Raw genomic sequence first — 15,905 nt, 5'->3', positions numbered from 1 at the left:
CAGTTTGCTCCTACAGTCTGCTCCTACAGTCTGCTCCTACAGTCTGCTCCTGCAGTCTGCTCCTACAGTCTGCTCCTGCAGTCTGCTCCTACAGTCTGCTCCTGCAGTCTGCTCCTGCAGTCTGCTCCTACAGTCTGCTCCTACAGTCTGCTCCTGCAGTCTGCTCCTACAGTCTGCTCCTGCAGTCTGCTCCTGCAGTCTGCTCCTGCAGTCTGCTCCTGCAGTCTGCTCCTACAGTCTGCTCCTACAGTCTGCTCCTACAGTCTGCTCCTGCAGTCTGCTCCTACAGTCTGCTCCTGCAGTCTGCTCCTACAGTCTGCTCCTGCAGTCTGCTCCTGCAGTCTGCTCCTACAGTCTGCTCCTGCAGTCTGCTCCTGCAGTCTGCTCCTGCAGTCTGCTCCTACAGTCTGCTCCTGCAGTCTGCTCCTGCAGTCTGCTCCTGCAGTCTGCTCCTACAGTCTGCTCCTGCAGTCTGCTCCTACAGTCTGCTCCTGCAGTCTGCTCCTACAAGGGATCCATGCCAGGCCTCATCCTCCCATGAACCTGGCTTTTGTCAAGCGTCACCATACAGACCAGCCATTAGAACCTCATCATTATTCTTGGATAGGTGGTTCAGGATATCTCTTCTTCAACACTAATATGCCTGAAAGGTAATGTACAGGGTATAAAATGCACATAATTGTGATTAATTGATTTATACCTCACACTGACACCTCTATTAATTAACACTTCCATTGTGTGTAGGAGGGCTGCCAACTCTTGTGGCTTCCTCTCTCTCTCCCTCTTTTTCTCTATCTCTCTCTCTCCCTCTTTTTCTCTATCTCTCCCTCTCTCTCTCTCTCCCCCCATCTCTCTCCCTTTCCTTCTCTCTCTCCCTTTCTCCCACCTCTGAACATCCCAATGTGATCTAATGTCTATGTACCATTTAAAAGATGATCATATATAACTGCTGTTTATACCCTGGTGACATACCAACAAACAAAAGGGCCAATCGGAGGAATGGAAAGAGCTGCGTTTAATTTTCTATGCCGCTCCGCTTAATGAAATGGCAATTACCCTGCTTTTCACATTTATTAACACCGGGACTCATTTGTAATCAGTTTGAGTAACCATTTTGATTAGCATTTAGAAAGTTTTCTTGTTCCATAGTACGTTCCAATGGAGAGCCATGCAGCTCTCCCATAACAATGCCATTTGTCATGTGGACCAATGATGCTGATGGATATTTGTGCACAACAGCATTTCATAATCAGTGCCAATGTTCAGTTTTTCCTCATGATGGATACTTCAGCTCTGGTGATGCATCCCAAGTAGCTTCACGGTGCTATTCAGTGGGTTACTTTAGACAAAATCCCTTTTACTGCGGGCATTTTGCCGTTAAACATAAAGAAGCAATGGAGGACAGTGAGTCTTCATTAGAGACGCCCATTCAGCTTGTCAGACTGCAAAGTTATGACTGGGTCAGGATGTGGCGTCAGAGACACTGACCTTGTACAGGCTGTAAGTCTTGCTTCTGTCCTTTGACAAACCAGCAGACCATAAGGAAGGCCTTGTCAGAGGGGCATTAGGCTCCCCCAGCTCCTACAGGGAGGAGGGGGAGGGGGGGCTCGACTGCCTGCCTCCTCACTGCCTCCTCAGAGACACCTGTACCAGCTGGAGCAGATCAGCACCAGGCCCGCCTTCCCTCACCCCCCCCCCCCCCCCCCCCCCCCTTGCACAGGTGGACCCCATCGCTGCGCAGGTGGCGGTGGTTGTCTGACCAGAATCCCTGTTCCTCCTGAACCACCCAGCGAAGGTAAAAAGGTTGCTTTACAGCTCCAACTCCCCCTCTCCCTACTCATCTCCAGCCCCAACCCTAAACTGTCAGGGGATGAAGCCACCAGTCCTTGAAGCTTGGCTGAACCCCCCAGGTACTAATATCCCTGATGGCACGCAAGACATCACTAAGAGCCTCATCGCCACGTCGAAAAAATGAGAAGGATGGTGGAAATAAAAAGTGATTTTTCTCGAGAAGTGGCCTTTTTGAACCTTTTGACAAAGAGATCCTAACCGCCCGAAACCACTTCAATTTCCCTGCCACGAAACAGAGGCTATGTCTTCCGCTATATATTTTTAAGGATGTTCAATTATGAAGTGTTTATTGAGCGTAGCCTGCAGTGCATGCTGCAGAACAAAGCCAGCCCCACAGTGTTGTGTAATGAAATCTCAAGGTCCATTACAGCCCTGCAGTTCAGCACACAGTCTGTTCCCTGCTCCCTCAGCAGATGTTCTTGGAGGAGTGGGGCCGTTCTCTGGCTAGTTGGGGGCCATCCAGAGGACCCTGTAGGGCTGTCTCCAGTGGTGCCTGCTGCCCCAGAGCTCTCTGGGAGACACTGCACCAGCTGGTATGGTTTCACATGGACGTCCTGTTGTGTTAACTACGTCGCCAATTGTATTTCTTTCCGTCTGAAGAAATTGGCTTGTGGGACTCCAGTTAAGAGGGGTTTTGTTGCGAGTGTTACGATCACAGGGGGGTCCCTGTGTTCCACTGATGGAACGCCCCCACCTGCTACGCAGCACACAACAATGCAGTTCCTGATTTTTGTTCTCTGCTTCCGTTAAAACTCTGCTCTTGGTAGATGTTTTGGGTTGTTTGGAAGCTGCTTTAATGCCATTGTTCTTTCTTTTCAAAGGTGAACCTACCAAAGTATAGGAACATAAACATGGAGGTCAAGTCAAGGATGGAAGTCAGATGGGGGTTTTTCACTGTACCATTTCAGGCAGAGTGAATTTAGTGAATTAGTATTATGATTTCACACCTCATCGTTTCTTCCATTGCTCCATCTTATGCTGTTTCTTTTTTGTCAACCTAGGTTCTCTGTTCCTGCACATAGCTGTATTGACATTTCATAAGTTATTAACAGATAAGTATAGCTATATGGAAGGGCATTTGACTGTTGATCAAGAGTTTGAAGGTCCAAAGGCCTGATAGGGGAGAGAGTCCCACCCTCCCTCTCCCTTCCACCCCTCCTCTCCCTTCCAACCCACCCCTTATATTCCTCCCTGGGAACTCCCTATCTGTTGAAGCTTTCACACACAGCCCAGCTAAAGTTGCCTGGTTAGAGGTTCGAATGCCTGACTTGACTAACCTGTGGACACTAGAAATGACTAGCATGTTTGGATTCACCGATTGGTGTCAGGACATTAGTATTCCAGTCTCACTGCCTCTTTATCTCATCATCAGGGCAAAACAAGTTTGTCCAGGTGAGTCGGCTGAGCAAACAGGGAAGCAGTCACTACATATTCCCATGTTTACCTTTTCATAGACCCATGTATGACTTCCTTTGTGGGTTATTCCTCTGACTCTATAGCTCAGGTTGGAAGCCTTTCAGTAGTGATGGGAGGACAGGGAGGACAGCAGTCGGATGGTCAGATGATAGAGCTGATAAGGGAAGAAAGCATGGAGAGAAGGAATGATGTGTTTGGTATTTCTGTATAGTGCTCTGTCCCTAGAGCTGTTTGAGCTGTTTGGATCCAATTACAGTTCATCAGCTATAAACAGCAAATTACAGGACATCTGAGCAGAGGCTGGGCTTCTTTGGAGCGTGACGTGGTTTCAGTAGGCATGTGCTGTTCCTTCTCCTGAAGATTACTGGATTAACATGTGTAGAGGCCCAGGCGAGAGAATCGATAACAATAAACAGTTACCTAGCATTAAGTGTGCGTGTGTACGCGTCTGTGCGTGTGTGTGTGTGTGTGGTGTGTGAGCGCAAGATGGGGGATGTTTATACTGGCTTGCGCTGTCATGCACCTCATCATCCAGATCTAAAACAGGAGCCAAGCTCTTCAAGGTACAGAATAGAGAAGGTGGGTGTTGGAGAGAGGAGGCAGGAAGGAGAGAGAGAGAGGAGCGCATTGCTGTATCTCTCAGATGTTGACAGTATGGGTCATATCCACAGAAAAGGCATCCTTAAACAAGGCCCTCTCAGTTCAGGAGCATATTTCAGCGGGAGCTCTCATCTCTGTCACTTCAGACCCAGGGCTTGTGTCTGCGTGTTGCTCCAAATAACCTTTTTTCCTCGATGGGTTCTTTTTCTTTCCATTGAAGCAAGGAGCATGTTGTTAACTGTGGGAGGTCATCAGCTTTACTACAGCAACTTCAATGGGAGAAGTGCACACGTGAACATGAACACATGAATATTGAACTATTTTTCGTGACTGAGGAGATCCCTGGCACACACAGACACACTCACACACACAGACACACTCACACACACAGACACACTCACACACACAGACACACTCACACACACAGACACACAGACACACTCACACACACAGACACACTCACACACACACACACACTCACACACACAGACACACTCACACACACACACACAGACACACTCACACACACAGACACACTCACACACACAGACACACTCACACACACACACACACACAGACACACTCACACACACAGACACACTCACACACACAGACACACTCACACACACACACACACAGACACACTCACACACACACACACAGACACACTCACACACACAGACACACTCACACACACAGACACACTCACACACACACACACACAGACAAACTTGCTCTTGGTTTTTAACTACCTTTCTTGTTATGTTGTGTAGGTGGCTGTTTTATATTTAGAAAATGCATTCATTGCCTAAAATTGCTTAAAATAATGAATTCATTGTGTCACGTCCCAACACACCCCACAGTGTTTCAGATGTGACTATTCATAATGTTGACAAGACCCAGTACTCATCCCTGCAGGCATGTCTCCCCCCCCCCCCCCCCCATGTACACATGGTCTCTGCCTCTACTGTCTGTCTCTAGTGTCTCCAGTCTCACTCTGCCTCTACTGTCTGTCTCTGGTGTCTCCACTCTCACTATGCCTCTACTGTCTGTCTCTGGTGTCTCCACTCTCACTCTGCCTCTAATCAAATCAAATCAAATCAAATTTATTTGTATAGCCCTTTTTACACGCAAGCATGTCACAGAGGGCTTCACATGCGCCCATAGAACTGCCCCTCAACCAACCTAAACCCTCAAGGAAGACAAGGAAAAACTCCCAGAAAAACTCCCACCGGGAGAAAAAATGGAAGAAACCTTGGGAGGAGCAATTCAGAGAGGGATCCCCTCCTCCAGAGACGGTTGGTAAGAGAGAGGAGCAGAACACAAGCTAAACATAGTCATACAGTGTCAATGGGTTTTGAAACACCAAAATCCATTGTTCGGCTTTATAGACGTTGGATGGGACCGGGAAACTCGCTGTTGGCCGTCATGGAGACTGGATTCCGGGTGACGACCTGGTTCAGCGTTGGCAGACCGACGACCAAGCAGGTCCTGACAGCTCAAACCCCCCACACCACAGGGAATGTGTGGGGGGGGGACAGAGAGGAGAGCAGGGATTAGAGAATGCCAGGAGCAGCTAACAGTTACAGTCAAAATAGAATGAGATCCCCACCGGTCAAGTGTGGACTAGTGCAGCAATTTAACAGAGCAAAAAGGGTATTTGATGCAGCCCCACACACCAAAACAACGACAGCCCCCCTCAGTTGGAACATGAAATCTGTTCCAGGGGAAAGAACTCTAAAGTAGGTTATACTTATACGAATAAGGATGAAAACAGCCAGTCCCCCGTTGTCTCCAACTAGTAATAAAAACTATAACAGTAACAATATACAGCAACGGAACTATAATAATAATAATACTAACAATATACAGTAACAGGTTTACTTTATTTGTAACATCTAGCTGGGCAATGTGAACATAAGCTATAATTAAAATTTAAAAGTTACATGTGATACACACATAGGCAAGCACACATCCCAGGTTTACATAGAAAGTACACACATACTTCCCTTTAACAATCATAGAATTGACTAAACAAGAACGTTTTTAATCTAGTTTTAAATGTCGAGACAGTATCAGCTTCCTTAATTGAGATGGGTAATTTGTTCCAAAGAAGAGGTGCTCTATATGAGAACGCCCTACCTCCAGCAGTTTTTTTCTTAACTTTGGGTATTACCAGATAGCCGGCATTTTGAGATCTTAGAGACCTTGCGGGGCAATAGGGTGCAAGGAGACCGGAGAGGTACAGTGGTGCCAATCCATGCAGAGATTTGTAAGTTAGTAGTAGAACTTTGAAATCAGCTCTGGCTTGGATAGGGAGCCAGTGTAAAGAGATAAGAGTCGATGTTATATGATCAAACTTTCTAGTTTTAGTCAATAGTCTAGCAGCAGCATTTTGCACCCGCTGTAAGTTTTTTAGGTAGGTAATTGGGAGGCCAGAGAACAACACATTGCAGTAGTCCAATCGGGACGTAACAAAAGCATGTATTAGTTTTTCAGCATCATCCTTTGAGAGGAATTTTCGTATTTTGGCAAGATTACGTAGATGGAAAAATGCTGTTCTGGTGATTTGCTTAATATGGTACTCAAATGAAAGGTCTGGGTCCATTGTGACTCCCAGATTTTTTACCAGCTGGCTTTGAGATACTTTGACGCCGTCTAAGTCTAAGGTTAGATGGGATAAATTATTTCGGTGTTTTTTCGGACCAAAAATTTGAACCTCGGTTTTATCCGAATTAAGAAGAAGGTCTCTACTGTCTGTCTCTGGTGTCTCCACTCTCACTCTGCCTCTACTGTCTGTCTCTGGTGTCTCCAGTCTCACTCTGCCTCTACTGTCTGTCTTTAGAGTCTCCAGTCTCACTCTGCCTCTACTGTCTGTCTCTGGTGTCTCCAGTCTCACTCTGCCTCTACTGTCTGTCGCTAGAGTCTCCAGTCTCACTCTGCCTCTACTGTCTGTCTCTAGTGTCTCCAGTCTCACTCTGCCTCGACCGTCTGTATCTGGTGTCTCCAGTCTCACTCTGCCTCGACTGTCTGTCTCTGGTGTCTCCAGTCTCACTCTGCCTCGACTGTCTGTCTCTGGTGTCTCCAGTCTCACTCTGCCTCGACTGTCTGTCTCTGGTGTCTCCAGTCTCACTCTGCCTCGACTGTCTGTCTCTGGTGTCTCCAGTCTCACTCTGCCTCGACTGTCTGTCTCTGGTGTCTCCAGTCTCACTCTGCCTCGACTGTCTGTCTCTGGTGTCTCCAGTCTCACTCTGCCTCTACTGTCTGTCCCTAGTGTCTCCACTCTCACTCTGCCTCTACTGTCTGTCTCTAGTGTCTCCACTCTCACTCTGTCTCTACTGTCTGTCTCTGGTGTCTCCAGTCTCACTCTGCCTCTACTGTCTGTCTCTAGTGTCTCCACTCTCACTCTGCCTCTACTGTCTGTCTCTAGTGTCTCCAGTCTCACTCTGCCTCTACTGTCTGTCTCTAGTGTCTCCAGTCTCACTCCGCCTCTGTGCTTGTGATCCTGGCAGGTACCACCAGACAGCCCAGGGAGGGGGAGGTTCCTGGAGTGGACTACAACTTCATCACTGTGGAGGAGTTCCGTGTCCTGGAGGAGAGTGGCATTCTGCTGGAGAGTGGCACCTATGACGGTACGATGTGTGTGTGTTTGTTGGGGGGGTATTGACAGCAGAACAGAAATAAGGAGGGAGGGAGCTTAGAGGGGAGCTTGTGGTGGCGCCATGCTGTCTCCTCCCCCTAAGGGGGGGCAGATTCAGAGGAGGTAGGAGCCTGCCTGTCTGCCTGTCCGCCTGCCTGCCTGCCTGCCTGCCTGCCTGCCTGCCTGCCTGCCCGCCTGCCTGCCTGCCCGCCTGCCCGCCCGCCTGCCCGCCTGCCTGCCTGCCCGCCTGCCTGCCTGCCTGCCTGTCTTCCTGCTTCATGCTTTGTTTGCTCATGTGTTTACTGAGCTGTCATCCTTAACCAGGCCATCGGGTGAATTCAACACACACAGGATGCGAAACACGGACATAAACGCAACACAGACAGGAAAGAGAAAGTATGTTTTTGGCTTGTTCAGGTGTTGACTAGACCCAGTGGCTTGTGGAGAGCAGAGGCCTGCGACCCAGCTGGCTGCCCAGGTGGCGTGGCCCTCTCTGCCCTGCCCCTCTCTGCCCTGCCCCAGACGGTCAACCAGTAAGCAGGGCTGATAATGGATCCACAGCCTCAGTCTGCAGCCCCCACCTGAGCTCAGACAGGTTAATAATGCCTGGACCTCTCACCTCCCACGCCCCCAGGAAGCGCCAACCAGCCACACAGGAAACACACAGGAAATACACACACGCACACACACACTCATGCACTGGCCCGACCACACACACATAAACACTCAGTCTCCTTATCTATGTCTTACTAACAGAGGTATTTAGGGTTTAGTCAATGATTCCCCAGTCAGTGAATCAGTAACTGCAGTGTGTCGGTAGTGTTTAGGGGCTGGCAAAGCCCTTTTCTCTCCCTCTATCTATCTACCTCTCTCTCTTTCTACCAAAGATTGGTACGTTTGCCTCTGGTTGGTTAGCTCCCATCATCGACCTGCCCACCACCATGACTTAGCCCACTGATCTGTGGACAGGCTGCCTCTGATCTCCGAGCAAAGGCCTCATCTCAGAACCAGACTCTCACACACACACACACACACACGCACACAAACACACACACACAGCCACAAATGTATACACCCAAGCACAAATGCACGTACACCAGAACAAGATGTTCCAGTCCTACTAAAAAGGAGAGATCAGACAGTCGGACACCCTCTCACTCTCTAACCAACCACTTACGTAGCCTTTTTTCCCCAGTGAGGTGTAAGGGTGACAGACTGTGATTAATAGCAGCTGCATCCACACTGTGCCTGAACCGAGAAAGCAGTTATCTAGGTGAGAAATAGAGAGTGTGTGTGTGTGTGTCAACCCTTGGTGTTTTATTTCTCAGGGTTCAGAACCATCTCACTGCTACTGACAACATGTCCCTGTGGCCAGAAGACAGATGCCAGCCCCAGCCCCATTTGTGAGAGAGGGAAAGAGAAAGAGAAAGAGAGAGAGGGAGAGAGATACAGACCAGGAGCTCCACCAGCTGTTGTGGAGGTATAACCAGCCTCTACCTCCCTGTGTCTGGCTCCCACCAGGGGAAGGGAGGGGAGGGGAGGGGAGGGGAGGGGAGGGGAGGGGAGTCGAGTCGAGTCGAGTCGAGTCGAGTCGAGTCGAGTCGAGTCGAGTCGAGTCGAGTCGAGTCGAGTCGAGTCGAGTCGAGTCGAGTCGAGTCGAGTCGAGTCGAGTCGAGTCGAGTCGAGGCGAGGCGAGGCGAGGCGAGGCGAGGCGAGGCGAGGCGAGGCGAGGCGAGGCGAGGCGAGGCGAGGCGAGGCGAGGCGAGGCGAGGCGAGGCGGAGTGGAGGGTAGTGGTATGGAGGTGAGGTGAGGGGAGTGGTGTGGAGGGGAGGGGAGGTGGATACTAGCCCGACTGCAGGGTTGGGAGGCGTCGGTATAGAGCTGTGTGTCACCCCAGCTGCATAGCTCAGCAGTAGATAGGGCCAGGGCGCTGGGCCAGTTCCCTCAGGACAGGCAGAGTGTGTGTGAGTGTGTGTTGGGTGGTATAGGAGGGGGGCAGCCCAGGCCAAGGCCCCCCCCAGTAGGTCCACTACATTCCGAGGACTGTTAAAAACCTGCTTTAGTGGAGTGGGCTTTGAGAACGCTGAGTCATGCAGTACAGAACCACCAGCACAGATTCACCCATCACAGATTCACCATCAGCACTGAGGCTGGGAGGGTATGGTGTGTGTGGCTGTGGAGAAGAGCAGGAAGGAGGAGGTGTGTTTCTGAGAGGCAGGAGAGCAGACCCAGGCAGGCACCTTGAACACCCCCTGGTCTGCCCTGACTACTCACGCACTAACAAGTACGCATACCAGCACACTCACATTCACATGGACAGAAGACTATTTCTCTACTATTCTCTCTCTCTCAGAGGGGTGAGACCAGACACAAAGGGTTCTAGGGACCTTTTCCAAGCTCTCTCTCTCTATGTCTCTTTCTGTATGTCTCTCTCTCTCTCCTTCTTTCCTTCCAATAGCATAGGAATTCAGGGGTGAGAAGGGTGGCTGTTGAGGTCTGGGTAATCATGCCAGCAGCCTGCCAGCTCTGTGCCAGGGCCAGAAGGGAGCGTGTCTGCTCTGGAAGACATGATGGGCTGTACCCGCCTCTGAAACTGCCAGGCTGAGAGGCTGCAGCAGGCTGCCACTGCCCTGCACATAGGGAACTGATCCTTCCTGATTAATGACAGTGAGCCTCTGGCTGGCTGCCTATCAGAGAGAGAAAGGAAAAGAGAGAGAGAGAGAGAGACCGAGAGCAAAAGAGAGAGAGAGAGAGAGAGACAGAGAGGGTGGAAGAACATTGAGGTGACTCCCTAGAGAGACAGAGTGGGAGAGAGAACAGAGGGCACACTATCAAAAGAGGGAGAACAGAAAGGTAGAGCGACAGAGAGGAGGAGAGACCGTACAAAGAAAGAGAAAACCGACAGAAAGAGATAGAATACAGAGGGAGACAGAGTGGGAGAGAGAACAGAGACCCAGAGATGGAGAGAGGGAGAACCCAAAGGGAGGGAGAAGAGAGAGATGGAGAACAGAGGAAGGAAAGAGCAAGATGAGGGACTTGAAAGCTTTTTCAAACTTCCACACGAGGGGTTTCCACGCCCACGCTTCAAAAACACCCGTTGTCTTCCCTGGAGGTGTGATTGGCCCTGGGCCACAATGCCAAGTTTGACAGCATGCTGATCTGTAGTGTAGTAAATCACTGTGCTACGGAGAATGTGTCTGTGTTATGGGGGAGAGTTGAATAACATGCATATAAAGCAGCCTGCTGGCTAACAAGCTACACTGGCTGCCTGAATGCATCTCCTGTGTGACTGTGCGTACAGGCTGTGTCTGTGTCTAGCGGACAGCACACACACATGTGCATCGGTGTGTGTCAGTACACATATCAACAGGTTTCCCGTGGTGGGATTCTGTAACGGAACGTGAGACATTCCTGTAGTCATAGCAATCAGCGTTTGTGGGTGTGTTTACTTCCTGTCTGCCTTTCTTAGCCCATCTCAGGAACATTAAACCAACATCGGTTGTGCTCCCCCCCTCCTCTTGAGACATATCTTTCACTTTTCCCATTAGATTAATAGTGACAAATACGGCTACAAATCTCCCCCCTCCCCCCCACTCCCCTTCACCGTGTGCTGTGGTACACATTAATCAGAGCCTTGGAGAACGCTGTTTATGAGCTATTAATCACAGCCCAGAGAGATGGAGGAAACGAGGGAGGTTTCCACAGGTGGGGTTGGTGATGGAGGTGAGGGGGGCGAGAGACGTGAAGGCGAGTAGGAAGAAAAGGTAGATTGCATGAGAGATGGGCAAGAGATGAAGAGAAAGGGGAAAGAGGCAGGGTGAGACAGAGGGAAGGGAGAGAGAGGAGGCGAGCATGAGATGAGAGGCTTGGCGGGTGACAGGTCTGGATTAAAGAAGACCTGCCATCTTTCATCTCAGTGGCTGCGTGCCGAGGTATAATGAAGCTGTCTCTGGACAAATGCTAATTTGTAGGCTCAGGCGTCTGGGCGGGGGCCTGGTAAGATGGTGTGGCGAAGAGGAGGAGAGGGAGAGGAGAGGAGAGGGAGAGGTGGCCTGATTCCTGCTCGGCTGAGCGTGCCTCTCATGGCTGCTCCCCTCATGATGAGGTTATAGATTATTATGATGCACTTAAACACTTAGCACAGAAACTGTACAAATGAGTTAATTCAGAAACAGAGCCTAGCTTTAGTACAGCAGAGCTATAGGACTGAGGAGAGAGAAGGCAATCACTGAGCTTGAATTCCTATTCCTCCATCTGGCATTCTCTAAATGAGCTACAGTATTAATTATAAACATATTAAGTATGGTAATAATACTTTCAAATGAGGCACTCCGATTCTGAATAGAAACCAGGACTCTGTAAAGACAATGAGGATGTTTGTGTTTGACAACCAATACAGATTTACTGTAACTTGTTGAGTGCTTATTATTGGTCCTTTAGGATCATTATTTCTTCAATTTGCAGCACCTGTGTGACACTGCTTTCCAAATGCTGTATTGATCGAACGCCGACCGCCCTCTGTTTGATTGGTTATGTCCCACTCTGTCCTGCCCTCAGTGCTGTCAGGTGACCCTGTCATTCAAAGACCCCCAACACACACATACACACACACACACACACACATACACACGAGCAAAGACTGACAAACAGTCAGTCAGCTGAGGCCAGGTGACAGTGGCCTCCCAGTGAGAGAGGGGAAACCATATAGGAATCAATAGCACTTTCTTCCTGAATGTGTGCTCATGTAGAACGAGGGGGTCACGTTCTCTCCGTCCTCAGGAGTATAGGAGAAGAAACGACACACTGCTGTGGTTTGTCTTGTCTGCGTGACGTACCGTGGTGTGGCCTCGGGCGCCTACCCGACCCAGGACAATAAAGCAGAGCTGATGGAGCTAGCTAGCTAGCGCCTAAGCTCCTGTCCTGGAATAACGGCTGCCAAGGGGCCTCTGGGAACACTGCAGTAAATATAACAATACCACTGCCCAGGCCTGGCTCTGCCTGCACTACAGAGACCAATAAAGTAACACTCTTCTTTCTTTGTGTTTGTTTGTTTGCCTGTGTTTGTGCGTGTGAGTAGGTAACTACTATGGAACCCCCAAGCCCCCGGCGGAGCCCAGCCCTGTGCAGCCAGATCTGGTGGACCAGGTTCTGTTCGACGACGAGTTTGACACGGAGGTTCAGCGTAAACGCACCACGTCCGTCAGTAAGATGGACCGGACGGACAGCGCTGCCGCTCCCGAGGAAGAGGAAGACGAGGAGCGGCCCTCCCTGGTCAACGGCCTCACTGGTGAGGAACACCTTCACCTGCCCCTCACAGCTCAGAACCTCCCAGAAGAACTTCCACACTCGAATCAGTAGTCTGTATGGAGCAGCCCATATTTTTTGACAACACACATCCAACTAAACCCGAGCCTTCATTATTCATACTCTGCCAGTCTAAAAACAACCCCAATTTCTTCAACTATATAATCCAAGTACCACCAGCTGCGCTCCCCCCAAATGAGAAAGGGATGGAAGGGCATTCTGTCCCCACTTCATTCTCTCCCCCCCCCCCTACGCTGCTGCAGGATTAGCTGTTCTGCATGCAAGGTCAGTTCTGAATAAGATCCCTCTGAAGTCAAGTAGGGCCTGCGTGTGTGGGAGGCGTGCACTGATCAATAGGAACAGACAGCCCTGAGCCACAGGGACATGGCCTGGGTTTACTTTTCACTATGACAGGATCCTCATTTCAACTCAAGAAGTTAGACAGGGCAAGTTACAGAGCCCCCAGAGAAGGAGCAGCATCCACACAGCCTGTTGCAACAAGGATCCCTCTAAAGAAATAGAAGGCCCAAAAGCATACAGAAAACCAATTAAAGCAGAGATTCACATTGTAAATATAAAACACAGAGCTTGTTGTAGAATGTCAGTTACCATGGTGATGCGTCTAACCCAGTGACAACAGAGAGGGGATGTGTCTCAGTAGTATAATAACCAGCAAATATAATGGTATGGGGTTCTATTCCAACCTGTCCTGGAGGGGCATATGGCCCCATCTCATTTGTCCTCTGGACTGTTCTCCTCTGGACTGTTCTCCTCTGGAGTGTTCTCCTCTGGACTGTTCTCCTCTGGACTGTTCTCCTCTGGAGTGTTCTCCTCTGGACTGTTCTCCTCTGGACTGTTCTCCTCTGGACTGTTCTCCTCTGGAGTGTCCACAGGCTTGATGGTCGTCCAGCGGGCCCCTGCTCACTTTGGACTGGCTGGCTGGTGAACTTAGATTTGGCATATGATGTGAGGGGTCCTGGGGGCCAGAGGAAGCTCTGTTATCTGATGGTATTTTGTATTTCAAATATTTCAGCCAGAACAGGCTTGACATGGCAGCCTCATGTTCTAAATCATGTTCTGGCTCCACCCCCACCTTGTATTGGAGACTAACACAAGCCTGTTATTAGGGACAGGTCAGCAACATCAATAGTGAATGTTCTTCTTAAACTCATAATTGTATTTGAACCCACATACAATACAACGCACACACAAATGACACAAAAGGTTCCATACACCCATTGTGAGAAAGGGATTTGTTTCACAAAGCTGAGAGCCAGTTGTGTGTAATAATTGTTGTAATGACTTTTTTTCATATCAAAATCAAGAGGTCCCAGTTTTTGTCTGTAAAAATACTTGACTTTCTCCAGTCAAGCATGCTCTCTTTGGCTGTATGCATTCAGATGTGAATGAGAGAGTCCTCAATGCAGTGACCGAGCTAGGTCACAGATAGATGAGCTGATCAAAACCTGCAGATAGGAGTGTACGCACCAACACGCACGCACACACACACACATGGACCATAAATATACACACACACGCAGACACAGTAGAAAAGGGGACACATACACACACAGAAACTAACACCCACCCACACACACACAGTGGTCTGTGTGATGATAATAGGTTGGGGATGTTTGGCTCGGGGCTGCCTGAAACGTTGGTCAGCTCTGCCCTTGCCTGGGAGGCGGTTCCCAACGCATCACTGCTGACATGCAAATCCTGCGCCTCTCTCTCTCTCTCTCTCTCTCTCACTCTCTCTTTGTCTCTCTCGTTATCTGCCTGCCTTTTCCACCCTCATGTATGTAACCCAGCCCTCAGTGAGCACCCAGCACAGCACAGGGCAGCAGCAGCAACCAGGAGACATGCAGGCAGCACACAGGAGTCCCCATGCTTCCTGTGTCCACTCACCTCCCTTTCCCCTCTCTCTCCCCCTCTCCGTCCCCCTCTCCCCATCCCTGTCCCCCCTGCCCTGCTCCTCGCCCCTGGACACAGAACTCAAGGACAAGGCGGAGTGGAGGAAGGCAGTCCCCAGCTACAACCAGTCCAGCAGTGCCATGGACTTCCGCTCCTGGAACAGCCTGCCCAGGGATGAGGGCCAGGAGCCCCTGCCCAAGAGCTGGGAGATGGCCTACACAGAGACGGGCATGGTCTACTTCATAGAGTGAGTACAGACCCCATGCTACTGTCTCCCTCTTCTGATCTGGGAGTCTTGTCTCAGCCCAGTTAGATGCCAGCGTTTACGTGACCCTTTATTCATCTAGCCGACGCTTATTTTTTCCCACGGCTACAAAGCTATTCCTCTGTGACCGCCATTGTTTGGTTTTCAGAGCCCACCTGTAAGATGCAGGGAGTTTTTACAGGCGGATTCTACTGCATGGAGCTGGACTGCTGCTCCTCCTCACCCAGAGCAGAGCTAGGCGCCGCCGCTAGACTACCAATCAATAGCTCACCTCTGCAGCCCAAATAGTGGCGCAAATTGAACGCTCCCCGCGGCCCTCTCTCTACCCGGTGCTTACTGCTCTCTCTCTCTCTCTCTCTCTCTCTCTCTCTCTCTCTCTCTCTCTCTCTCTCTCTCTCTCTCTCTCTCTCTCTCTCTCTCTCTCTCTCTCTCTCTCTCTCTCTCTCTCTCTCTCTCTCTCTCTCTCTCTCTCTCTCTGTCTACCTCTTTCTCTTTCACCAATCTTGTGGCCTCTTTAATTACCACTCGCCTTACTTCCAGCTCTGCCTCTCTTTGACAGTTTCTTATAGTCTACCTGGATCTGACCTCTTCCTGGATCACTTCACTCTCTCTCTACCTCATGCTCTGTTTCTTTATAATTTTCTCCCTATAATTTTCTTTACTTCTCTCCACCTCTTTATCTGTACCTGTGCCACTCTCTCAAACATGCCTCTCTATCATTCTCTCTACCTCTCTCCATAACTCTCCCCCTATCTCTCTAGCTCTACTGTACCAAGTTCTGCCTCTCTAGCCAACTCTCTTTACATTTTGTTACCTCTCTCTATCGATGCCTGGCTGACTTAAATAATTAAATGGCTCCCTCAACAAGCCACTTGTAGGCCCCAAACCCAACCATTGTTGTTTTGAAGAGGCTT

At 49.9% G+C, this 15,905-nt stretch overlaps 1 protein-coding gene across 2 annotated transcripts in view; it reads left to right on the top strand.

Annotated features, from left to right (window-relative positions):
- magi3a (membrane associated guanylate kinase, WW and PDZ domain containing 3a) overlaps positions 1-15,905 on the top strand; it is an 88,922-nt gene that overhangs the window by 53,609 nt on the left and 19,408 nt on the right. For both annotated transcript variants that reach the window (XM_047039758.1, XM_047039757.1), the window contains exons 3-5: positions 7,380-7,499; positions 12,586-12,795; positions 14,805-14,973. In XM_047039758.1, coding sequence (XP_046895714.1) covers positions 7,380-7,499; positions 12,586-12,795; positions 14,805-14,973 — 499 coding nt within the window. The remainder of the gene's footprint in view (positions 1-7,379; positions 7,500-12,585; positions 12,796-14,804; positions 14,974-15,905) is intronic.

This window comes from Hypomesus transpacificus, chromosome 18 (genome assembly GCF_021917145.1).
Source record: "Hypomesus transpacificus isolate Combined female chromosome 18, fHypTra1, whole genome shotgun sequence".
NCBI classification, from domain to species: domain Eukaryota; kingdom Metazoa; phylum Chordata; class Actinopteri; order Osmeriformes; family Osmeridae; genus Hypomesus; species Hypomesus transpacificus.
The sequence above is the reverse complement of the archived record's forward strand: the minus strand, read 5'-3'. Positions and strand labels throughout refer to the sequence as shown.